Raw genomic sequence first — 26216 nt, 5'->3', positions numbered from 1 at the left:
TGGCTTCTCTTGTTGCGGAGGACGGGCTCTAGGCACGCGGGCTCAGTAGTCGTGGCTCGCAGGCTCTAGAGCACAGGCTCAGTAGTTGTGGTGCACGGGCCTAGTTGCTTCGCGGCATGTGGGATCTTCCCGGACCAGGGCTCGAACCCGTGTCCCCTGCATTAGCAGGTGGATTCTTAACCACTGCGCCACCAGGGAAGCCCCCCCAGCTGCCTTTAGATGCCACAGGAGAGCCCGGGACCCAGCACACCAACGCCCCACTTGCTCAAGCTGGCTTGAGTTCGTTTCTGTAACTTGCAGTTTGGAACACTGACTAATGCTGTGTTTTATTGAAATATGGGGCCTGCAAGAAGTTAGTTCACATTTTCTAGTAGGTAATTTCCCCAGTAAAAAGGGAACTTGGTCCCCGTGTCAGTCCCCCAGAAGAAGCAGGGAACGGGAACTCGACGACAGGACCGAGGTAGGAAGGAGAGGGAGGTTGACCTCTTGTCCAGATACGAAGAGTCTAGCTGTCTAGGGCTGCACCCCTGAGAGGCCCAAGGAGGAAAGGAGGAGCCAGGGAAACTCTCCTCCCTTTCCTGTGGCTGAACTGCAGAGACGCGGTCTCTTCCGTGTCTGTGTCTGTTGCAGCAACAGCGGGTCTGGGTCAGACAGTCCTGGGTTCAAATCCAAGCTCAGCCTCTCTCTCTTTTTTTCTTTATTTAATTTTTGTTTTATATTGGAGTATAGTTAATGTACAATGTTGTGTTAGTTTCAGGTGTGCAGCAAAGTGATTCAGTTATGCATATACATATATCTATTCTTTTCCAGATTCTCTTCCCATATAGGTTATTACAGAGTATTGAGTAGAGTTCCCTGTAGTACACAGTAGGTCCTTGTTGGTTATCTATTTTATATATAGTAGTGTGTACATGTCACTCCCAAACTCCTAATTTATCCCTCCCCCTGCCTTTCCCCTTTGGTAACCTTTGGATTGTTTTCTAAGTCTGTGAGTCTGTTTCTTTTTGTAAATAAGTTCATTTGTATCATTTTTTTAGATTCCACATGTAAGTGATATCATATGATATTTGTCTTTCTCTGACTTAGTACGATCATCTCTAGGTCCATCCATGTTGCTGCAAACGGCATCATTTCATTCTTTTTTATGGCTGAGGAATAGTCCATCGTCTGTATGTACAAGCCCAGCCTCTTACTCGCTGGGCACATTATCCAACCCCTCCGAGCTCAGTTTCTCCAGCTATAAAATAGGAGTAATGCCCGTCTCCTAGAGTTGTGTTGGAGTCTCTGAGGTACCCAATAAATAGCACCCAGCCTCCCAACCCAAGTCTTGCACCATCTAAGAAACAAGGAAAACAAGGTCAGTAGAGACAGAATGTCGTCTTTCTTACTGGTGTGGGCCACAGGGAACAACACTGCCGAGTGTGAGAGTCGGCATGGGTTAAATAAATCCGTTTTCCCAAGGAGACCCTCCCAGCAGGAGAGTACACACGCCCTAGTTGTGGCCTCCCTCCCACCCTCAGGAGGATGGGTGACGGATGAGCTCACACAAGCAGGATCCATGGAGCAGGTCCCCGTGGGCAGCAGTGAGGGGCAGGCGGGAGGAATCCCTCAGCGTCCATCCCTGACTGACGGCTGTTAGGACTGGGTGAAATCTTCCCGGCAAACAGCACCGCATCCTGGGGGGATCTAACCAAATCTCAATCAGCCATTCCCCGCAGCAAGAGGGAGACATAAGTGCCGAGCTAGGACACGGTGGGTTTGCCCGCCACTGCACTAACGGGCTCTGGATCTCAGGGAGCTGTGACGTGGGGTGTGTGGACCTGGGTCTCTCTCCTCTGTGCCGTCCACGCCGTTTCAGGTGCTGCGTGAAGATCTCCAGGTGGCTGGTCAGGACTGTAGCACGTGTTGTTTCCTGCTTTTGACTGTTACAAACAACACTGCTGTAAACCTCCTGCACGTGTCTCTTGGTGCCCACATGTACACGCTGATGTACGAGTGTGGAGTTTCTGATCAGGGGGTTATGTGTATGGTCGGCTTCAGTAGATGCCGCCAAACAGGTTTTCAACGTGACAGTCTGACTCCCTGGACGTCTGGACATATTTGCTTGTGAAACGGGTTTGATGTAAAGGGGTGGATGGACAGACCAGGCTCTAGGCTGAGAAGCAGCTCCCTGCGGTAGAAGGCAGCAGCCTTTGTCCAAAGACCACCCGCGCCCTCCAGCACGAGGAAGACCCACCTGAGAGAAACAGGCAGGGCCACGTTGGCCTCCCAGCCCTCACCTAACACAGCACCCACCCCAGGGTTGCCGAGTGTCAGATTTATGGGGGGAGATGGCATTTCCTTACGTGTGTGGAGCTAGCTGGCTGGGGCTTGGAGAGGAAAGGAAGGTGGAAACGTGAGCATAGATGCAGCTCGGGAGTCGTCCACGCAAAGCTCCAACCATCCCGAACGTGAGCTCCGTGACAGCCACGCCCCGCGTGTCTTAATCCCCACGTGTCCCAGGGCCATGGCTGTGCCTGCCGCATGGGCAGTGCCCCATCGACACTTGCAGAGACAGTGAATGGATTCCGACGAGCTGACTCAGGGCATGCTGGCCACTGCCGGGGGCACAAAAAGAATTAGACACAGTTCCCACACACACACACACCCCATGGAGTTCGTAGCCTCTTTATAAGAGAGCAGAATGTTGAAAAATTTTTGGAGGACAGGGTGACAGACAGGAGAATCAGCCCCAACAGAGACTGACAAGGAGCAGCTTGAGGGGAAGGGGGTGAGTCAGGAGTGGGCGGTCACAGAACCGAAACAGGCACAAAGAATGGGTGTTCAACAATGTCAGACAGCAGTCAACAAACAGGAGGCCCCCAAACGTAGCTGCTTAACATAGGGCGGATAATCTCTGAAGAAGCTGTTGCAAGGAAATGCAAAGATAGAAGTCAGATGAACATATGTACATTGTACAGATATCTGTGTAATATACATGTAATATACATCCCATCCTGTGAACAGCAGAAACAACTGGCTGTCCGCCCAGGTACCAAGAACAGTCTGTCAGGTTCTCACAGTGGGAGCCCCTACAATTTGTTCCCCAAATTAGAAGATTCATTCACTCTTCCCCTGTTCAGATGAAGTCAGACGGTTTCCATCCTCATAACGGAGCCAGTAGAAACCAGCCAGCAGAGGCCAGAGAGAAAGAGGAAGGTGCTGAGAACAAGGTGTGTGCTTGGCACTCCACGAATAACTTCCCTTCATGCTCACAGCTGTGTGGTGCGGCAAGAATTACTGCCCCCATTTGGCAGACGTGAAAACTCCTGCTCACGAGGGAAGGGACATATTTGAGAGCACACAGCCAGCCAGGGCCGAGCTGTGTCCGCTGCCAGCCTGGCTCACCTGGAGCAGGTGCATCTGTCCCACGTGAGGCCACCTCCCTGGTGGCTAAGCGTGCTTCCCCACTAGCACGGCGCCTCACGACGCTGTACACGCTTCGCAATGGCAGGTTTTCTTTTTTTAAAAAAAGTTTAATTGGACGTTGTTGTTATTAACTTTTTATTTGAAATGGTTTGAAGCTCACAAGAATTTGCAGAAAAAGCAGAGAATTCCCCTATATACTTCACATAGCTTTCCACAGTGATAGTATCTTCTGTAACCTTAGTACATTATCAAAACCAGGAAATCAAAGCTGGGAGAGTACTATCAGCTCAGGGTTCTCCAGCCCCAGCACTGAGATTTCAGGACCCCTTTGCTGGGGGCCGTCCTGTGCATCGTAGGATGCTGGCAGCATCCCCAGCCTCTGCCCACTAGGTGCCGGTGGCCACCTCGCCCCCCGGCCCCCATCCCAGTTGTGACCACCGGATACGTCCACAGACTCAGTGACAGCTTTCAAAGTCCCAAATTGCTTTACATTCTTTATTCAAATCAGGACTTTGGGTTCAGCATTTTTTTAGGTGCGACACATACAGAAATATCACCATACAGCAGAGCAGCAAACAGAAAATTTCCCAAAAAATCCTTAGAATTGAAAAGACATTTTCAAACCACAAAAATATAATCATCCTTTTAAAAACCGAGGAGAAACACAAGGGCTGGGTTTGCACTACAGTAGTTCTCAGTTTAAATAAACAGTATCAAAAATCACATTCACAGATATCTGTTACTCACCCCAGACATTCCACGGGGCACATTGCTCAGGCAGATCTCAAAAGGCAGGGTAATGAGGTTATTTTCTCTCACATTGTTAGAAGGAACTGTACAAAATTCCATATAATCACATTAAAATATCCTGTCTGGAAGAGCGCCCACTCTTGCCACTGCTGCGTGGCTGATAAAGGACCACTCGGGCCCCCTGGTTCCAACTCGCGAGGGCAGGCTCTGTGCCCCCAACAGCCATGGTCATCTTGGACCCTGAGATCCGCCCCTACCCCACACAGGGCAGGGAGCCCCTGTCGAGTCAGAGCTGTCACAGGCAGTCCCCTGAGAGAGCTCGGGGATCCCAGACATACCTGGGTGAGCTACATTGCACTTTCAGACCCTGGAGGAGTGACGTGGGTGTTTGGTGACATTGCAGTGGCCGTGGACCTCAACCACGCCAGGCTCTGGGCTCACCTGTGAAAGTCAGACCATCACTCACAAAGGGAGCGCCTTCACAGAAGCCGGAACTTGTTGCCAGACAATGCCCAGCCTCCGCTGTCACAGGTAACACGTCACAGGTGTCTGCCAGGGCCCCTCACGCCTGTACCTACAGAGGATGGTGCCGACGGCTTCAGAAACCCTTGGCTCTAACAAGTTCATCTGGTGAGGTCTCCTGAGCCACCTGGATGTGGCAGAGTCGAAAGCAAAGGCCCAAGATGCTATGCCTTGGCCTTCACGGCAGCCTTCAGCCCACTCGGCCCAGGCCAGGGCCTTGGGGCAGGGGAGGCTGCCACAGGCAGGCCCAGGCCCAAAGCAGCGCTTCCTCCCCTGCACCTTCTCCTGGCTCCATTCTGGTGGGCCATGCAGGGCAGGGCAGCCCCCAGCTTCAGAACTCAACACCTTAACACAGCCGTTTTGAAGGTGTTTCCTCGGCCAGAAAAACTAGTCTTTCAGGGCAATCATACCAATAGAGAAATTCATTTTAATGACTATCTGGTCAACAGCAAAGTCCAGAATCACTCAGGATCTGGTAACAAAAGCAACGTCTAGTTCAGATTTGGGGGTCGGGGGGCGGGGAGGATGGGAGCTAAGCAGGGGACTCACAGATTTTTCTAAACGTGGACTATTTTTTTTCCCAAAAGAACATATTGTGTATTTCATTGTTAAGGACTTGCCTGCAATTTAGTATCCATTTATATCTGTACTTATCCACATAATATCAATTTTTAGATATCCCAGGGACCTTCAGACTGAATTAGATTTATATTTACAATCCTAATACAACAAATAGACCTCACTAATTTCAGGGTCGGCACTTCACTGTGACATGGGTAACACACAGGCTTTGGGATTTTCTGGCCGAAAAATATAATTTTATAAACAACATGCCTTAAGTCTGTGCATAAAAACACAACTTCTTAACCAGACTGAAAGGGACACACAAATGGAATTCTCTAGGCCATTTAAAGTGGTTCTGAATATAAACGCACATTTCCTTTTATATAATGTAAAAATGAGACAAAACCGAACTCCCTCCGAGAAATAGTAACCTCTTCCACCTACTTAGGGTATGCAAGATCCTGCTTCAGCTGCCCCAGAACAGCCTCCTGATAACAGGGGTTCTTCACCCAAAGCTGTCCAGAGAGGCACTGGACCCACAAACACTCTAGAGAGCCCTGCCAGGGGCCCCTATAAAGACCATGAGTTTCCCATAACCATAAACTTCTTGTCTTTTGGAGTGGATGCTTCCTCAACCGAACACATGTAGCTCTTTGTAGAAAGGCCTTCTGTGGGATGTGCTCATGAGTTGTTCAACTTGGAGATTAAATGTTCCAAGCCTAGTTCACGAAACCCACCCGCTTTCAATCTGTATTCAATTCAGATTTTCAGACCGAGTTTCCCATTTTGGGATACTTTAGTATGCTGTTGGTTCTCCTGGGGCAGTGACTTGAGCTAACAAGTTTCAGAGAACCTGAGCAGTGCCAACAATATGAATGGGATGAGTCATGACACTGCTCTAATTTCTTTAAGTCTGTAAGTGTCTCTAAAATGTCTTTGCTTTACCAGAGGTGTTTGTGTATCTAAAGATTTTCCGGGCTGAACTGGCTCTGAACTCATGACCTAAATAGACTTCTACTCTTCTGATAGATCCACCAGGCACACCTCACTAGCCCATCTTAAAAGCAAGCCCTTGATCTTCGCCATCTCAAAAAATCTCCATTCAGCCCAAATGTCACTCACTTCTTTCCTTGCCAAAATGTGTCTACTCACGGGGGACAAAGCCAAAGAACTAAACTCTACAAGATGCAAATATAACGTCTCCCAAAAAGATTTAAAGGCGTTTAGGTCCTAATGAACCTAAAGTTATAGTGTTAGCTCTCTAGCAACCAGCCCTTGGAGGGTTAAAGGACCATTTAAGGCTGCGTCCTGAAAATCTCCCCGATCAGGGGAAGGGAGTCCAAAGGGGAACAAGGAAACACAGCAGGTCACCTAGTGGAAAGTGTCCATCACTAGTCCCGAGGAGAAGCCAGGGTCAGCCTCTTCCGGGGGTTTCCAGGCACCGGCCCGCTTATTGACAATAAGGCCAGGATGGCCCTGTAGGAGGACAGCTGGGGTCACTGGCCTGGGCCCAGGTTGTCGGTTTCTGCCCTGCTCCCAGCCCCTTGCCGCTGTGACTGTACAAAACACAACCCCCATCCTGAAGACCGTCCAGGCCTGGCATCACGGGGACTGACCGGGCAAAGCTGGATAGCAAACAGCTCACTGTTTGCCAGGGCTGCCTGTTAAGTTACCACATGCCACGGTGCCCTCTTTGAACCTATAAACCCGTGTCCACTGCATGAGCTGAAAAGGCACGTCTGTCAGTTCCATGATGTCACACGAAGGCAAAGTCTGCCATTTCCTCCTGAAGGCTGTTCCTTGCACTCCTGACACAGTACACACGACACAGACCACAATTCCCCAAGTGCTCCAAGCCACATGTTCCTAAGAAACAAGCAAATGAGTCGGGGAATGAGAAAACTTCGCATACTAAAATGTGCAAAAACCGTTGTACCAGAAAGCAGAAATACGGACGACTCGTAAAATGATATAGCAAGAGTCCAACACAGATCTCCAAAAATGAAATGAGCAGGTTCTGCGTGGCTCAAAACCCACCGCATCACCAGGGAAGCCCTGCCCCGCTCAGGGCAGAAGGAGGGCCCGGCAGGTGAGGGCGCGGCCAGGTGGAACACGCACTGCGCACCTGTCAGAAGGTTCCCGTCCCTACAGCCCAGGCTCTGGATGACAAATGCCCACTCCCTGGTGCCGCAGGAAAGCTGCCTGAGCTGTGGCCCTGCTGCCTGGGCAGAGACACTTGGTGGCCCCAGCGCTCGACCAGCTCCCAGGCTCCAGTGCCCACACCCTGGAGCGGGGTCCTGGCCTCCCCAGTTAGGACTTGGAAGCGACTGGTCACCTTGCTTCATAAACCTGGGGCTTATCAGGGGACATTTGTTCCATACAGAAGGCCACATTTCCAGCCACTGCTTCTGACATGTGTTTGGGTTTTTTTTTTTTTTTTTTTTTTTTTTTTTGCCACACCACGCAGCTTGCAGGATCTTAGTTCCCGCACCAGGGATTGAACCCGCGCCCTCGACAGTGAAAGCGCAGAGTCCTAACCACTGGACCGCCAGGGAATTCTCTTCTGACACTGTTGTTTAGATTGGGACACACACTTCATTCAACATCCCCCGACCCAGTGATCCATGGACCCCCTTGCTTATAGAGAAGAAACTGGAGTCTGTCTGGTGGAGGTCAGGATCATTAGCTGAGCTAAGCAGAACTTAGTTTTTGATCACTAGAGCTGGGTGAGATGTTGAAGCTATTACATTTTCAAGTAGAATGACCCTCACTTATCAAGTTGTGATAAATATGACCACAAAAAGCCAAGCTGCATTGTGGGCATTTTGCTTTGGAGATAAGTGTGTGTGTGTTCATTCCATTCAGGAAATACACTCGTAAATACTTCCTCAGTACTGCCTCTTCCTTTGAAACGTTTCAGAAACAAACAAACAAAAAGACCTATTTTAACGTCCTTACATTTCTTCACAAAGTGAAGTCTACAATAAAAAGTTGGCACTTCATAAAATAAAACTGACATTTAGAAGACTGCCAGTTCTAGGAGTTTGAAAGGCTATAACCACATGCAGAAAAACTGGTCTACTGAAAATATTTTACAAATTTCTGAACCTTAGAAGAGCTTTTCTCCAAGATTTATGGGAGAACAAAACTAGATTTCCTTTCCCAACAGCCACGTTTGAAGTTCTTATATCGTTAAATAAGTACTCTTAAAATTGTTTGAATTCCAAAATATACTTTTGAAAATCAGTAATGGTTTTTATAAGAATAAAATTTTTGCTGTAAATACCTCTTAAAAATCCATTTCTTATGTATTTTATTCTAGATTTAATGGGTTACCATTTTAAAAGATACCAGACAAGAGGCTCTCTATCTTGATCATTATATTGTGTTCCTAATTTAATTTTAAGTAATCTAAAACAATTCAAAAGAGTGCATTACTACCATATAAACTAGCATTTCAAACTGTGTTATAGGCCATATACACTATCAATACTTTTCAACTAAAATGTATTCATAAATACATAAGAAAAACATAAAATGTATTTAGGTGTTGTTATTATGCAATAATGTGCTTTTAAAAAGGAAGTGATATACCAGGCCCAATACCAGACATAGAATGAAAAGGCTTGATTGCATTTGTATTTAGTAGCAGAAAAATAAGTTATGTAATTCTAATAAATGCTTGTTGTTATTGATTTTTTATAAGCACATGTGAATTAGGTATTGTTTCATCCACGTGACCATTTTTTAGTCTGCTTTACTCCAAGAGTAAATTGTAATTCATTAACTTGATGGCTTTCCACTAATAAATTGGTACTTCAATTTTTTTTCCATGATCAGTTACCCCTGGCAAATACTGCTATAGTCAAAAAGGATGTCTACAAACCAGAGTTCAATCTAAATATTCCTATAGCTTGAGACATCCCATTTTGAGGCATCGAAATATCTGGCAGTTTTTTGTAGCTTGATGTTAATTCAGATGGGTGCTATATTTTAGCTGCCTTGACTTTCTGTTATTTCTTAGAAGTAAGAAGCAGGTAGATTCTCCTCCCCAGTACAGTAATAATTGTACATTTGGTGTCTTAGTGTTTACTGTAACCAGCCAAGATTCCTGAGAGTAATGTAACCAGTTTTATCTTTACCCAAAGGAGGTTCACTTCAAGTGACAAATTTTACTAAAAGTTTAACTGCTTTATTAAGTATGACTCTCAACATATAGTTTAAAAAAAAATACTACTTCTCTAGAGCAGGGGTTGGCAGACTTTCTATAAAGGGCCAGATAGTAAATATTTTAGACTTTGCCATATGGTCTCTGTTGCATCTGCTCTACTCTACTCTTGTAGCAGGAAAGCAATCATGGATAGTATGTGAATGAACGTGCATGGCTGTGTCCCTATAAAACTTTATTTATGGACACTGAAATTTGAATTTCATACAATTCTCATGTGTCACAAAAATAGTATTCTTCTTCTGAATTTTTCCAAATATTTAAAAATGTAAAAAACATTCTTAGCTCTCAGGCCCTACAAGAACAGGCTTCAGGCTGAATTTGGCCCATGGGCTGTAGGACACCTACCGGGTTCTTAGGAAGCAACAGTGAAACAATCCCTCCTTAAAGATTAGCATCACAAAACCAACTGATTGTACTAGCCATGTGCTCGAACATGTGAAAACCAGAGAAAGACAAGTTACCAAGGCAGGACCAAGGTATGAAGAAATCCAGTCCTCAGGAGGCCCGCCAGCCCTGATCTTGGCATCCGCAGCCATCAGCAGTGAATGAAGGCCAACCAGGCTGGTGCCCACCGGATTCGGAGCAGGATTTTCTTGCTGGGCATGCTTCATCATTCAAGCCACCACTCCCTGCTGTGGCTCCAAGAGGGACAGAAGGCCACCTTTCCGTCCCTCATCTCCCCGGCCTGGAGTCCAGCCACCGAGAGTCCGGCTTCTCTGACTGCTAATGGCCCAGGAGTCTAGCAGCTACGATGTGCTTTGCCTACACATCGCGGCTGGAGGCTGGAGGCCAAAGACCGCCTCCGAAGGCTCACCGCCAAGGCCTGCCGATTACGCCGGCATTTCAACTCACCAAGCATCTTATTTTGCCCGGGGAAAGAACGACTTCTCCAGAACACTTTTAAGAACGCTCTAGCCCATTTTGGGAAATCTGGGCCTTTCCACATCAGACAGGAGGGATGAAAGAAGGGAAATTTGAAAATATTGTTGTTTGACTATTTCAAAGTGCAGCATCATCCGCTGAAGAAGATGGCCCGACTGCCAAGGTCTCCCAAACTGCCGGGAGCTGAAATACCAAGTAACAGACGTGCACGTGGCCTTTGCTTTTCAAAAGGACATTTGTACGCAAGCGCACGAGTCTCAGCAAACATTTCCCAGATCCCAGGTAAGAGAAAAGGACTGCCCGGCCAAGGCCCCAACCTGGTTTTCTCGAGAAACAGGCCGCGGGCTCCCGCAGGCCCGCAGTTCACGCCGTCCCTCGGCGCGAGGCGGCGGGATGCTTCGACGGCGCCCTGAGACCCGAGGGGACGTCCACAGTTAAAAACACATCCCAAGGTTTTGCAGCCTCGCTCCGGAGTCAGGAGCCTTTTTCGTGGAGAAAGCCACTTCTCGGAATCTTGAGGATTTCTTCCCATTCGACGCGCGGCGAGAACTCCAGAGGCCAAAGCGACGGGAAAGCGGCCGGGAAGGTAGGGCGCTTCGCCGGGTAGGGCTCCGTGCCCGCTGGCGGGATCTGTCTGGGGTGCGAGCTTGCGGGGAGCGGCTCCCTCTCTCCAGGAGGATGGCGCTCCGCAAAGCGTCGCGGCTGCCCCGGCTCCGCGCGCCGCCGGCCCCTTCCCGCGTCGCTGCCGAGGACTGCGGGCTCAGCGCGCGTCGGCAGGGCGCACGTAGCGCAGCGTGTAGTTGGCCCCCGCGTTGTTGTCCCAGTACTCGCCCTGGGCGCAGCGGTAGCGGACGGCGAAGTGGACGGCGGCGCCCGGAGCGTCCGCGTCCTCCCCCTCCTTGGGCTGCAGGCCCGGCGGCAGGCACAGCGCGAAGTGGAAGCGCTCGGCGCTCGGCTCCTCCTCGGCCTCCCCCGGCTCCCCCGACGGCGCCTCTGGAGGCGGCGGCTCCCCTGGCTCGGGCCGCAGCTCGGCCGGCACGTCCAGGAAGGAGCGCCACTCGGTGAAGGTGTAGCGCACGGCCACGACGCGCGGCCCCGGGCAGCCCAGCACCCGGCCGGAGCCGGTCACCTCCGCGCCCCAGGGTGCCGAGCACTGCACGCGCTCCAGGCACACGCGCTGTCGCCGCAGGCGCTCGGCTGCGGCGCTCGGCCCGGGGAGCTCGAAGAGAGGCCGCAGCCGGGGAGGCGGTGCGCGGAGGGGCGCGGCCGCCGCCGCCGCCGCGGCCAGCAGGCCCGGGAGCTGCTCCAGGTCCTCGGCGCGCGCCGGGAGGCTGCGCAGGCGGGAGAGCACGGCGGGCGGCACCTGCGGCTCCTCGGCCTCGCTGAAGTGCTTCACGCTGGCCAGGCTCAGCCCCAGCGCGTCCGCGAACTGCACCCGCTTCTTGCACTTGGCGCAGCAGCCCGGGCCGTGCGGCGCGTCCTCGGCCCTCTCGCCGCCCTCTGCATCCGGCCCCGGGGCAGGCGGCTGCCGCCGCTGCAGGAACTTAGCCGCCTGCAGGGTCGGGTCGGCGGGCAGAGAGCAGGAGCGCGCGCGGCAGCGGCAGCGGCAGCGGCGGCGGCTTTCCAGCGGCTCCTTCGGCTCCCGGGGGGCAGCCTCTTCCTGCGGGCACGGGGACTCGGCGTCGGGGCTCGGGGCCGCCGACGTGCCGCCGCCGTCCCCGCCACCCTCGGCGCAGAGGACCCCCGGGGCGGGCGGCTCCTCGGCAGGCGGGGGGTCTTCAAAAGGCGCAGGTCCCGGCGCCTCCAAACTTAGCAGCAGCGCCCGCGGGGGCTCCATGACGCCGTCTGGCCCCGGTACTTGTTCTCTGGAGACCTGACGCCTGGGGTGGTGGAAGAAGCGCGCAGCGCCCGCCCCGGCCCGAGCGGAGAAGGCAGTCCCAGTCGGGAGGCCCCGGGTTTTAGCCGGGGTGCCCAGCGCGGAGCGGGAGGAGGATGCGGGCCGGGCCGGGGCCGGGCGCGGCCGCTCGGTGTCGCGCCTGCCCGCGGCGGGGGAGGGCCCGGCGCCCGGAGGCGCGGCCGCTGGGCCCGGGCGGGCGGGGTCCGAGGGCTCCGCGGAGACGGGGGACGGCGCGGAAGTCGGGGCTCCCTTTCACCCCCTCCCGCCCAGCGGGCCCGCGCCCGCCCTGCCTCCGGAGCTCCGGGTGAACTCGCGCTCAGATTCCGTCGTTCTCCAGTCCGCAAAGTTGGCCCCGCGGGTCCCGACGGGCCTGCCCTCTGGAGGGTCGCAGGGCGGTCTCCTCCCGGCGGTCGCATCGGCCCAGGAGGTCCCCGGGGCAGGCGCACAACTGCGGGAAACTCGCCAGCGGGGACGGTCTCTTCCTTCCTCCCCAAGTTCTGGGCGCTCGGAAGCGGGCCCGGCCCGGCGCGGGGGGCACTCGGACCAGTTGTGGGGCGGAGGCGGTGCGGGGACGCGCGGGGCCGGGGCCGGGGGGAGGCGGGCCGCCGCCAGCCGAGAGCGACCGGAGGCCATTCCCGCGGGGCCCGGGGGCACGTCCCCGCTCCTCCCCTCATCCCGCCCGCCGCGCTCCGAGCTCGGGCCTGAGCAGAGGGGCCCTCGGGACGCGCGCCACAGCCCCGGCCGCCCGGAGCGGGGGCAGCCGCTCGCCGCCCGCCTTCCAGGGACGCGAACCAGGCGGGGGGGGGCCGGGGGGAGGGGAGGAGACTGGCCGAAGTGTTTTCTCGCTGTTGGTTTTGCTTTGCTTCGTTTCTAGGGCTGACTCCACCTGCCTCTAAGTGGGGGCTTCTCAAACTCTGGCGCGCGTCAGCATCATCTGGCGGGGGTGTGCGAGCTCACGGCTGGGCCCTACCCTAGGGCTTCGGAGTCAGTAGGCCCAGGATGGGCCCCAAAGTATTTCTAGCAAGAACATGCTGATGCCGGGTCCCCTTGCTGGGATCTTTCGGGCCCGCCCGTGCCCGGTGTGGAATGCCGTGGCGGCATCTCAACTTGGGGACTTACAAGAGGCCCCAGATACACCTGGTTTGTCAAGATGGAACAACATCAAGATTTGGGGAAGAAGGCGGGAACTCCCTGGCGGTCCAGTGGTTAGGACTCCGCGCTTTCCCTGCGGAGGTAAGCCGGGAGGTGTGGGGGGGAAAAAAAAAAAAGATTTGGGAAAGAAGATCACTGTTTTTACATTAACGTAAACATTGACGTATTATGGAGTGAAGTACAAACTTTGCCAACTATCTTAAAGATGAAATAGGACTTCACAGAGACTGTGAGGTTGTGGTGACCCTCTTGGGCTCCGACCTCACTGCGGCTGGAGCTGCTCCAGGGCGGGGGGCAGGAGGGAGACGAACTTACTTAAGGAGGCCCCGCTCGCAGGGCCCTCGGGCCGTGGTCGCAGCCCTGTCCCACTCTGTTTGGTGGGAACGTCGGAGGTCCCACCCTCGGGGCGCTCTCCATATATCGGGGGAGACCAAGGTTAACCAGAAAGCCACACGGGTACATAGAGAGTCAGCCTCTGCAGCAGATGCTAAGAAGGTGGGATCTGACCTGGTCAGGGAGGCCAGGGAGCCTCTGCGAGGGAGGAGATTGGGGGCAGCAGTAAGGCTGCAGGGGGGCACCTTTCAGCCCTACAGAGGCCCTGGGGGAAGGGGAGGGGAATGCTCAAGAGTGGCCACAGGCGGCGCCTCCTTCCAGGATCCTAAGGCAGCCTCTGACTATTGTAGCCGGCAAGGTGGGCTGGTACCCACCTTGCTCACAAGTGTCCCACCCCTCCCCCAGGCGGCCGGCCCCCTCATCCAGAAGAGCTCCTGTCTCATCCGACCCTAGGTGGTGTTCAGGAATGAGCAAGTGACCCAGCCAGTAAGACGCGAGGGGGACGTCCAAGAGGAAGCTTCCATCCTTTTGCCAAGAGGAGGTGCGACGGTGCTATAGCGCCCACGACAGTCGAGGCCACCTTGCCAACCTTCAGAGGTGACGCGATTCCTGAGCGTGGGAAACACAGGGTCCTTGAGGCACTCGGGTTTCTCAGTGTGAAGGCTACTGGCATTGTGAGCAGGACAGTTCTTTGTTGTGACCGTCCGCTGCAAACAGTCTGAGATCCTTAACATCCATGAGCCCTACCCTCAAAATGCCACTAGCAGCCCCAGGAATCGTGACAACGGAGAAATCCGTACCCTTGTTTGCAAACACCCCAGCTTGGGGGGTGGCACGGCCCCTCCGTCACTGAGAACCAAGGAGCTTGGTCTTTGGACCTCCTACCATGTGAGGTTTCAAAAATAAATAAATAAATACAACCTTCTGGTTCAATCAGCGTGACTGGGCTTTCTGCCACTTGCAGACCAGCGTCCTAACAGGATGGCATTATTATCGTAATTTTGAAAGAAAGAGTAAATGGAGCCTCACAGAGGTCAAGGGATGTGCTCTCAACTCGTAGGGGGTAGAGCGGGATCCGGCTCCAGGTGTAACCGCAGAGCTTGGCCGTTTCCTCCCTGTCTGCTTGCCCTCCAGTCACGTGGAAGTTTCTCTGAACTTTCCTGTTCTGCGTTTTCTCCTTCCCACCAACTTCCCCCAAAAGAACAAACCTGGCTGATTTGTTTGGTGGGGGGGAAAAAAAATGAAGGGGCAAAAAAACAAAGGATAGGATATTTATGTGGACAAAAACTGATATATACAGAACACATCTCTGTGTGTGCCTGGCGTATTTCTGGAAAGATCTTGTCAACAGAGGAATGGCTCTGGGGAGCCGTACCAAGGGACTGGGGGCGAGAGGTGGGAGGGAAACTCGCTTTTCATGGAATTCTTTGTCTCGTGCAGATGTCTTGTGCGCAGCCCTGATGGAGGAGTCGTAGCCTGCTGTGACACCACCGTGCACATTTACGTATGCTCCAGACCCCTCACCCGACATCATGTGACTCCCCCATCTGCTTTCACACCCTCCTGTCTAGTCCCCTTCAGATGACATTTTCTGCAAAGCTCCCCTAGGAACCCCCTGGGCTGATGTTAGCCGAGGCAGCAGGGCCCCAGGCCTGCCTGAGAAAGGGCAGTTCTACCTGGTTTACACATTGGGCTTCGCCAAGCTTTGGTTTGAGCAAAGCATTCCACAGCAGAACCACAAATGTCACCATCACCATCCTCACCATCATATTAAAACCAGCACTCTCGAGGACGCTCTTCCCTTGAAAGTACTGGTGCTCTCCTCGTTGCCTGGAGCGTCCTGCCACCTCCACTTACTGAACTTGCCTGGTCTTTAAGGCAGTTTCCAAATTTTTGCCTCCTTTGGGACGTTTTTCTGGAACAGCCCAGTTAGTAATGATGACTTCTGCTCAGAGGCAGATTTATGGTGAAACTACGGAAGCGTAAGTGTTCTCGGGCCCCTTCTGATGTGTTCGCATAGTCATGCAATGAAGTAAAATACATATTTTATGGCAAGATAAGAAAAATTTAAACATCCATTTTTTTCTCTGCTCATTTGGGCCTTCTCACTACCCCTTAGAGTGTATTTCGCCTCTGCGTTAACCAGACCTCCTTAGGAGATACCATTCCTTCTTTTTTTTTTTTTTTTTAATTTTTCATTATTTATTTATTTATTTTTGGCTGTGTTGGGTCTTCGTTTCTGTTGTGCGAGGGCTTTCTCTAGTTGCGGCGAGCGGGGGCCACTCCTCATCGCGGTGCACGGGCCTCTCACTATCGCGGCCTCTCCCGTTGCGGAGCACAGGCTCCAGACACGCAGGCTCAGTAGCTGTGACTCACGGGCTTAGTTGCTCCGTGGCATGTGGGATCTTCCCAGACCAGGGCTCGAACCCGTGTCCCCTGCATTGGCAGGCAGACTCCCAACCACTGCGCCACCAGGGAAGCCCACCATTCCTTCTTAATCTTACAGAGTCAGGATGACCCACTACTTGCTTTGTATATGCAGATCTGGATTGTATAAACTGTAAATAATACATCATTTGACGTATAACCCTTTGTCTCAAAAACTTACATAACTGTGCTTTGACAGTCCTCAGAGCTTTCTGAAAGACTGTCTCCCCGATTAAAATCATCAGGTTGGCCTGAATAAAATTTTCCATTTCTTTATTAGATCAACTATCAGTTTTTTTCCTCAACATAGTTTTTTTCATCAACAATACCATCTTAACAAATAACCATATATATATATAGAGAAGAGACAAGACAAGGAAAGGGGGTTTATAGTTTTAGGAGTGGCGAACCCAGGAAGACAAATATATGAGAGAAACTCGTGAAAGATAAGGGTTGTCTAGTAAGGTTTGTTGTGTAGATTCCTCTGGTGCTGTCTCTGGGCTGATAAGAGCCTAGAATCAATGAGTCTCTGAGTTCTCCTCCTCTTCCTGGTATGAGGGAGGGAGACAGCTTCGCAAATGGAAATTATGTCCAGCTTTTAGCCAGATTCGGGGAGGGCAGAGAGGGTTTTTTCCTTGATTTTCTCAACGTTGTTTCTTGATTTTCTTCAGCTCAAAATAATCCTTATGCCAAAGTGGCACATTTTACGGTGGCCTGTTCTGATGGCCTCCAGTGTTGAGTGTGATCCCCTGTCCTTTAGCCTGGGCAGGGCCTAGAGATGCCTTCCTACGCAACAGTGACGGGGTGTCACTTCTGTGATTAGGTCTCTTGCTGGCACTGAAGAAGCCAGCTGCCGTGTTGTGAGATGCTCTGGGGAGGCTCGTGGGGAAAGGAATACTTTTTGATGGTTATCATGTGAAATAGAATTGATCAGAGCCCTGGCGACTTCCCTGGAGGTCCAGTGGTTGAGACTTCGACTTCCAATGCAGGGGGTGCGGGTTCGATCCCTGGTCGGGGAGCTAAGATCCCACATGCCTTGCAGCCAAAAAACCAAAACATCAAACAGAAGCAATATTGTAACAAATTCAATAAAAACTTTAAAAATGGTCCACGTTAAAAAAAAAAAATCTAAAAAGAATTAAAAAGTTGATCAGAGTCCTGTGTTTGGGGGCACAAACCTATAATACAACTTTTACAGCTGATATATGAAGGAAACTTGAAGGGGATGTTCCAAAATGTTCCTACAAAAATATAGGGGGAAAACATATGATAGAAGCATTTTAGGCAATTAAAAAATTATGTTTTCTGGATTTTGTGATGTTTGTGGTATAGGTTAGGTTTTTAATAATTTATACTTTGTTGTTATTTATTTCCTTATTCTAAATATTCATATTCTTACCTAATTTTTACTTGTAATTTTGTAATCTTTTTCTTAAAGAAGCCTCCCTTCTCCCCTGTCCACAATTATAGGTTTCAGCCTCCATATAACCGGGATCTGTCCCCTTTTTTTTTTTTTTTCCTAGTTCTGTTTTTATTTAAAATTTCAGGGACTTCCCTGGCGGTCCAGTGGTTAGGACTCCACACTCTCACTGCCGAGGGCCCGGGGTTCAATCCCTGGTCTGGGAACTAAGATTCCATAAGACACACGCACAGACAAAAAAAACAAAAATACAATTTCGATGTTTTGTTTCTCAGGGATTTTTTGCAATAATTTGGATTTTTTAAATATTGAATTAAAATGTTATTTATCTTGATTGCTGAGTTTTTTGGTGCCTCTTAAATTTTGTGCCCAAAGCAGGTGCCCATCTTACCTCACCTGAGTCCTGGCCCTGTTTCTTGGAGGTAGGTGAAGCAAAAGCTGAGAGATGTTTTCTTCCTCAGCAGCCCATCCTGACTCCTTGGGTTAAGGTTTTTGTTTTGTTTTGGCCGCACTGCGTGGCTTGCAGGATCTCAGTTCCTGAGGAGGGATTGAACCTGGGCCACAGCAGTGATAGCACCGAATCCTAACCATTAGACCACCAGGGAACTCCCGGCTTAAGATTTCATTTAATGTGGTCTTGAAAAAAAATTTTTTTAAGTGTATGTACCATATGCCTGTACATGCACAGAGTATATTTGAAAAGTTATTTTAATTTATTTATTTATTTATTTTTGGCTGCGTTGGGTGTTCGTTGCTGCGCACGGGCTTTCTCTAGTTGCGGCGAGCGGGGGCTACTCTTCGTTGCTCTGCGCGGGCTTCTCATTGCGGTGGCTTCTCTTGTTGCGGAGCACGGGCTCCAGGCGCGTGGGCTTCAGCAGTTGTGGCTCGCGGGCTCTAGAGCGCAGGCTCAGTAGTTGTGGCGCATGGGCTTAGTTGCTCCACGGCATGTGGTATCTTCCCGGACCAGGGCTCGAACCCGTGGCCCCTGCATTGGCAGGCGGATTCTCAACCACCAGGGAAGCCCTGAAAAGTTATTTTAAAAACTAGTAATACGGCATGCTTTGTGGGAGGGCAAAGGAAATGACAGGGAGGAAGCTTGCCTTGGAGACTTGCCTTAGAACGTGTATTTTTAAATTTTTAAGGGAAAAATTTCTAAAGATAAATATTTTTTTTTCTTATTACAGAAGCAATACTTATTCACTATGGGAAAATTAGGCAATACAGATAAAGTAGGAAACAGAAAGTATAACCGTTCATAATCCCGTCACTCAACAATAATCCTATTAGTTAACATCTTTTCCTATCTGCCCCATTCGCTTCTGCAAACCCATAGCATTATTGCCGGCTTCGCTGGGATGCTTCTTACCACTTACTGCCTTGGCTGGTTCTGACTTGTTTCCAAATTTTGTCTCCAATTAGCATATCTCTGCTTGCAGAACAGGGACTGTATCTAATTGGTCTTCGTTACTTTCCCGGAGTGTAGAATGGGAGGCTTGGTCCGACCTAAAGACCCAAGAGACAGAATAGCTGAGTTCAAACCTCAGCACCACCATTTCTGCAAGTTATGTGACCTCTCTGAGCTGCAGTCTCCTCATCTGTAAAATGGGACCATGTGACTGCCCATGAAGAGGAAAGAGGAAAACCCTTGCAAAATGCTTTGCACAGAGCCCACCATGCTGATGCACAGTAATTGTTTTCCGTTATTACCTGCTAGCACAATGTCTTCATTCATTAATTCACCATATATTTATTGCATGCCTGCTCTGTGCCAGACACTTCTCAGTGCCGGGGACACAACAGTCAACAAAATGCGAGGCTCTGCCTCCCGGGAGCTCACATTTTATAAATTTATTTATTTTATTTATTTATTTTTGGCTGCGTTGGGTCATTGTTGCTGCACACGGGCTTTTCTCTAGTTGCCGCGAGCCGGAACTACTCTTTGTTGTGGTGTGCGGGCTTCTCATTGCGGTGGCTTCTCTTGTTGTGGAGCACGGCTCTAGGTGCGCGGGCTTCAGTAGTTGTGGCACGTGGGCTCAGTAGTTGTGGCTCACGGGGTCTAGAGCACAGGCTCAGTAGTTGTGGCGCATGGGCTTAGTTGCTCCGTGGCATGTGGGATCTCCCCGGACCAGGGCTCAAACGTGTGTCCCCTGCATTGGCAGGCGAATTCTTAACCACTGCACCACCAGGCAAGTCCCATCACATTTTAATGTTGGGATCGGAGACAAACAACACACAAGTATGTGAAATATACAGCATCCCTGATAATGATACCTGCTATGGGATATAAATCTTTGCATGTAGTAGTTACTCATTAGACATGTTGGTTGAGTTGATTTCTTTTCCCTACCCTCCCGTCCCCCATCTTCTCTCGGTCCCGAGATCCCATTTCCAATGTGGTTACATAACGTGAGGCCTAAACTCTCGAGACAGACAGTTGCAGACGTGGCCCTGGGCGTATGCCTGGAAAGGGCTGCAGCACCCAAGAGCGAGGCCCAGAGGTCACACGACATCTGTACCTGTGACATGGGGAGACGCCAGCTGGTGTCTTGACGTGCATTTTCCTCTGGGTGGTCACACTGTTGTACTCCTAAGTTTGCACTCCTCGGCGATCGATGGTCACTGTCCTGTGAAGTCAGGACAGTAAACAGCGGACTGAGCACCGTGCGGGGTGAGAGGTCGGGAGGTGCTGGCTGGACAGTGTGTATGACCCTGTGTGCCCGTCTCCAGCGGTGTCGCCTGGCCTCGTGTTTCTGCTGCAGGAACTGCCACATGTTTACCTTTCCTCTGCTCCCTCCTGACTCTGACGTCCACGAGCCCAACTTGGACCTCCCACTGTGTCAGGGCCAACAGACGACACCACCGTAGGGCAAACACCTGCTTGTCAATAGCAGAAGACCGAAGGCCCAGGGTCAAAATGTATGAGCCCAAGCCTAAAGCAGATCCGAGTGTGGAGACCTGGGATCCTTTTCAAAGGGAAAAATAAAACCTAGGGTGTATCCTTACACTGTGACAATGTCGGGTTCTTGGATTAAATGTGTGAAAGTTAGATTATTCCTGCCATATGCCCATAGCCAAGCATTAACATATTAGTTCATACAAATTTTAAACCTTCATACTATATATTAATACTTAATGATTATGATTCCATTATTATGATGGTTGAAATTCCTCAGCCATCATAATGGACCTTGGGGAATTGGAACAATAATAAAGGAAAGGTAACTGCACTGGAGCCTAAGGTAGAGGGCTGAGTCCCCAAAACCACTGAATGAAGACAAGTGGGTGTGTCATCGAGAGCGAGAGAACTTGGAGCTCGACAGCTAGAGCCCCTGGGTCTCCCCCATGGACCTCTTTGGTCCCAAGGTTGGGACAGAGGATGGACAGGGGAGGTGGGGGGGAGACTGGGGAGGCCTTGAGCCCCCCCTTTAGGTTCAAGCACGTGCCAGGCTCTCAGTTGCTGCCGGGCTGGGCAGCAGTGTCACTGAGCGTCTGGAGCAGGGCATGCGATGTCAAAATATTTTCACAGCAATATTAAGACATTACTTGCCTTTTGCACTTCACAGACATCTGCACTGCACAAAAGCAGTGGTGGGTAAAACCGTGCCAGCATCATTTAAGAATATCCTAGATAAACCAGTAAAAATTATAAATTTTATTAAATCTCAACACTAGTACCTGACTTTTAATATTCTATGTGACGAAATGGGAAATACGCACAAAGCACTTCTACTACTGACATGTGATGACTGCCCAGAGGAAGAGCACTTGGGAAATTGTTGTGAGTTGAACCAGCTGCTTTTTTTCATGAAACACCATTTTTTCTTAAAAGAATGACGGATAAACCACAGACATTCACATTTGGGCACGTAGAAGACATTTTCTTAAAAATCACTGAAGCGAGTCTCTGACTTCAAGGAAAACAACAGAAAGAATGTGTTGCCAATTCTGAAATCCGAACTTTGAAGGAAAAATTGTAATTTGAAATACTTGCATCTACCATGGGATTGACAGCTTCCCAGCACTCACAGGCTTCTCTGATGAGATCAGCAATGAAACAAATGTGATTTTTTATTTATTTATTTGTTTTATTTATTCATTTTTGGCTGTATTGGGTCTTCGTTGCTGCACGCGGGCTTTCTCTAGTTGTGGCGAGCGGGGGCTACTCTTCATTGCGGCGCGCGGGCTTCTCATAGCGGCGGCTTCTCTTGTTGCGGAGCATGGGCTCTAGGCACGTGGGCTTCAGTAGTTGTGGCATGTGGGCTCAATAGTTGTGGCATGTGGGCTCAGTAGTTGTGGCTCACGGGCTCTAGGGCTCAGGCTCAGTAGTTGTGGCGCACGGGCTTAATTGCTCCGCAGCATGTGGGATCTTCCTGGACCAGGGCTCGAACCCGTGTCCCCTGCATTGGCAGGCGGATTCTCAACCACTGCGCCACCAGGGAAGCCCACAAATGTGATTTTTGATAGTGGCTGATGAAAGGTGGTGATGTTTGGAAGATCTGCATTTCTCAGTAAATCAGTATTTTCCAAACAGCCAATGTATGATGTTACAGAATGGTGTGTAGGCCACTGTATATAAAATAGATGAACAACAAGGATCTACTGTAGAGCACAGGGAACTATATTCAATATCTTGTAATAACCTATACTGGAAAAGAATCTGAAAAAGGAGATATATATATACATATATATATCTGAGTCACTCTGCTGTACCCTTGAAACTAACACAGCATTGTAAATTAACTATACTTCAATTTTTAAAATGGTTTAAAAAAGTTTTTTTTAATTATCGTTGTAGGGCATCTCTGTGCTGGAGATCAACGAGAGGAATAAACTTAAGGTCTTCTCAGGGTTTTTCTGAGCCTGCACCCTTCCTAAGGTATGTGCTGGGACTTTCTAGGTTGCTCTGTATATGTGGTGTCTTTTGAATGTTTTAGTCCTTTAATGTCTGACTCCCAAAGGGGAAAAAAAACAGAATGTAAAAACAAGCACCAGTTCTTTAAGTTCTCTGGAAGTTGTTTCAGCTGGAGGCTGCAGGGTTTGTAGCAACAGCAGTGAAGGCTGCAGCAATGCTGCTGGTCTCTGTGTCTGCACCTCTGTGATCAGAGCGGCAATCAGTGACCAGAGCACAGATCCCTGTTACTAGAGCACAGATCCCTGTTACTAGAGCACAGATCCCTGTTACTAGAGCACAGATCCCTGTTATTAGAGCACAGATCCCGGTTATTAGAGCACAGATCCCTGTTACTAGAGCACAGATCCCTGTTACTAGAGCACAGATCCCTGTTACTAGAGCACAGATCCCTGTTATTAGAGCACAGATCCCTGTTACTAGAGCACAGATCCCTGTTACTAGAGCACAGGGTCCTTCTTGCCTACACCAGCTCCTGCAAGCTGCATGCAACCTGTTCTCAGAAACTGTGCTTAGCTGCTTGCCCCGGGGGCTGGAGGATAGGGAATGCTACTGTGATAAGAGCTGAAGTTGACCAAACTTAACGACTATGAGAAGTGGTCACAGAGTGTGGTTTTCAACCACCAGTTTTTTCCTTTTTAATTTTATTACTATTTTTTTGTTTAAGAATTTTTTATTGAAGTAGCAATGGTTTATAATATTATACAGATGTGTCAAAATTTTTTTGTTTAAAAAAATTGTGATAAAATAAGACACATTAAATTTACCATCCTAACCTTTTTTAAGTGTGCACTTCAGTGGCGTTAAGTACGTTCTCATTGTTGTGCAACCATCACCACTAGAACTCTTTTCATCTTCCCAAACTGAAACTCTTCACTCATTAAACAATAATTCCTCATTCCCCCTGCAACCCAGCCGCTGACAACCACCATCCTACTTTCTGCATCTATGAATTTGATGACTCTAGGTACTTCATATAAGTGCAGTCATACTATGACTGGCTTATTTCACTCAGCATAATATCTTCAAGGTTCATCCATGCTGTAGCTCACGTCAGAATTTCCTTCCTTGGGCTTCCCTGGTGGCACAGTGGTTAAGAATCCGCCTGCTAATGCAGGGGACATGGGTTGAAGCCCTGGTCCGGGAAGATTCCACATGCCATGCAGCAACTAAGCCCATGTGCCACAACTACTGAGCCTGCACTCTAGAGCCTGCGAGCCACAACTACTGAGCCTGCGTGCTGCAACAACTGAAGCCCATGTGCCTAGAGCCCGTGCTCTGCATGCAAGAGAAGCCACTGCAATGAGAAGCCCGCACACTGCGACAAAGAGTAGCCCCCGCTCTCTACAACTAGAGAAAAGCCTGCGTGCAGCAATGAAGACCCACGCAGCCAAAAATAAAATAAATTAAAAGAATTTCCTTCCTTTTAAAGGCTGAATAATATTCCATTGTGTGTTTATGCCAGTTTGTATATCCATTCATCCACTGATGGACACTAGGGCTGCTTCCACCTTTTGGCTACTGTGAATAATGCTGCTGTGAACATGGGTGTGCAGATCTCTCTCTGAGATCCTGCTTTTGATCCAAGCTACAGAATTTTGAGGTGCTTCATCACATAGCAATAGACAACCAGCACGCTGAGCTGTGGTTAGACCTCACCAACTGAAATGGTGGGAGGAGGATGGTTACTGAAGCAGAGGAGCGCATTGTCTGTGTCAGAGCATGGGGTCCAGCTTTAGAGACTAGTCGCTGACTTGGTGCCACCAGGACCTCCACTTTGGCGGTGGAAACTCTCACTTCCCTGGCTGTTTGGGAGAGAGGATAAAGCAGGTTACAGAATAGCAGCAGTTTATAAAAGGTTTCATGACTGTCGTCAATAAGGAGGAAAGGCTACTCTGTTTGTATTCAGGCTGGACCAGTTGCTAACATGTCCCCTCCACCAGGACGATACTAGAGCCAAGTCTGGAAAATCAGAAGTGATTTGGTCAGGTCAGTGCTGGAGAGTTGAGAACCAAGAATTAAATCAACCTTGGATTTATCTCTTCTTTGTGTGTGTGGGGTGGGCAGGGGGGCAGGGGGGCAAGGGGGCAAGGGGCTGCGCCGCACGGCTTGCGGTATCTCAGTTCCCAGACCAAGGATTGAACTTGGGCCATGGCGGTGAAAGCCCGGAATCCTAACCACTAGGCCACCAGGGAACTCCCTCAACCTTGGATTTCATCACAGACCTGATGGGATGAACTGTCACTGTCGAAGTTCAGCAAGGCTGACAAAGGAAAGGAAGAAACCACGGCCACCTTCCTGGAGCAAGTCCAGTGGAGGTCAGATCCAGGCACCAGGGTGCACCTGGGGCTCCTGCTCTGAAGAGCTGAGCCTCACCCTCTTGAGGTTGGTAGTGGGGAATGAGAGGCTCCCCAACTGGTTTGTTTTTAATTTATTTGTTTATTTATTTATTTTTGGCTGTGTTGGGTCTTCGTTTCTGTGCGAGGGCTTTCTCTAGTTGCGGCAAGCGGGGGCCACTCTTCATTGCGGTGCGTGGGCCTCTCACTGTCGCGGCCTCTCTTGTTGCGGAGCACAGGCTCCAGACGTGCAGGCTCAGTAATTGTGGCTCACGGGCCTAGTTGCTCCGCGGCATGTGGGATCTTCCCAGACCAGGGCTCGAACCCGTGTCCCCCTGCATTGGCAGGCAGATTCTCAACCACTGCACCACCAGGGAAGCCCTCCCCAACTGTTTTTTTTTTTTTTTTTTTAATTTATTTATTTATTTTTGGCTGTGTTGGGTCTTCATTTCTGTGCAAGGGCTCTCTCTAGTTGTGGCAAGCGGGGGCCACTCTTCATCACGGTGAGCGGGCCTCTCACTATCGCGGCCTCTCCCGTTGTGGAGCACAGGCTCCAGACGCGCAGGCTCAGCAATTGTGGCTCACGGGCCCAGTTGCTCCGCGGCATGTGGGATCCTCCCGGACCAGGGCCCGAACCCGTGTCCCCTGCATTAGCAGGCAGACTCTCAACCACTGCGCCACCAGGGAAGCCCCTCCCCAACTGTTTTTAAAAATAGTGTATTAATAGAAAATTTGGGTTATACTAAGGCCAACAGATCAGGAGACAATGGCTATTGAAAAGATGTTTTATTATCACAGCTCCTGAGAGGAGGGGGCATGCCATACCATGGGGGGGTGGGGCACACGGGGAAGCACCTGGGTTGGTCAGGAGGCAAGTGCCTCTATTGTGGTTTCCATGACAACAAGCCAGGGACACTTCCCGCCTTCTCAGACCTTCAGGGTTTGGAGCTGCCCCCACGTTGGCTCTGGTTGTAGCCACCTGGGTTGTTTAGTGGCCAAAGGCCCCTGTGAAAGAAATAACAAAATGAGTGAACTTTCCTTCCTCTTGCTGGACACAGTGACCCAGAGGAGGGAGGAATTAAGTCCTTAAACCAGTGTCATTGCTCCTGGTTTGCAGAGAGAGATGCTGGGAATCCGCAGGGAGTGTCTGCAGCAGGCTGGTTGAGGAGGAGTTTATCCTGATCCACGGGAGGGGGAGGACGGAGGGGGGCTTAGGGCTGAGGCAGCACCTCTGGGAAGCACAGTAATACGCTCGCCTTCCCAGGAGAGGCCCACAAAGATGGGGCAAGGGAAAAGCACAGTCGTCTGTGTTCACCCCTGGACCTTTCCTCCCGCTCCTGCCACCTCCCACCTCCTGGTTAGATCAGTTCCTGGTCCCTAGGGTC

At 50.5% G+C, this 26216-nt stretch overlaps 2 protein-coding genes across 3 annotated transcripts in view; one reads left to right on the top strand and one right to left on the bottom strand.

The window, feature by feature from the left end:
* The window catches only part of LYRM4 (LYR motif containing 4), a 190016-nt gene that overhangs the window by 130007 nt on the left and 33793 nt on the right, over positions 1–26216 (top strand). For both annotated transcript variants that reach the window (XM_082413444.1, XM_082413445.1), the window contains exon 3: positions 22382–22462. In XM_082413444.1, the coding sequence (XP_082269570.1) occupies positions 22382–22444 (63 nt within the window). In that variant the 3' untranslated portion in view covers positions 22445–22462. The remainder of the gene's footprint in view (positions 1–22381; positions 22463–26216) is intronic.
* PPP1R3G (protein phosphatase 1 regulatory subunit 3G) lies at positions 3541–13482 on the bottom strand. Its single transcript, XM_082413399.1, has one exon. The coding sequence runs from the start codon at positions 12192–12194 to the stop codon at positions 11118–11120; it is 1077 nt and encodes a 358-aa protein (XP_082269525.1). The 5' UTR covers positions 12195–13482; the 3' UTR covers positions 3541–11117.

The sequence above is a fragment of the Balaenoptera physalus genome (assembly GCF_965194825.1).
Source record: "Balaenoptera physalus genome assembly, chromosome: 11".
Taxonomy (NCBI): Eukaryota; Metazoa; Chordata; class Mammalia; order Artiodactyla; family Balaenopteridae; genus Balaenoptera; species Balaenoptera physalus.
The sequence above is the reverse complement of the archived record's forward strand: the minus strand, read 5'-3'. Positions and strand labels throughout refer to the sequence as shown.

Coding starts and splice junctions, on each gene's coding strand:
- PPP1R3G (XM_082413399.1), bottom strand. CDS start 12,194: ATGGAGCCCCCGCGGGCGCTGCTGCTAAGTTTGGAGGCGCCGGGACCT.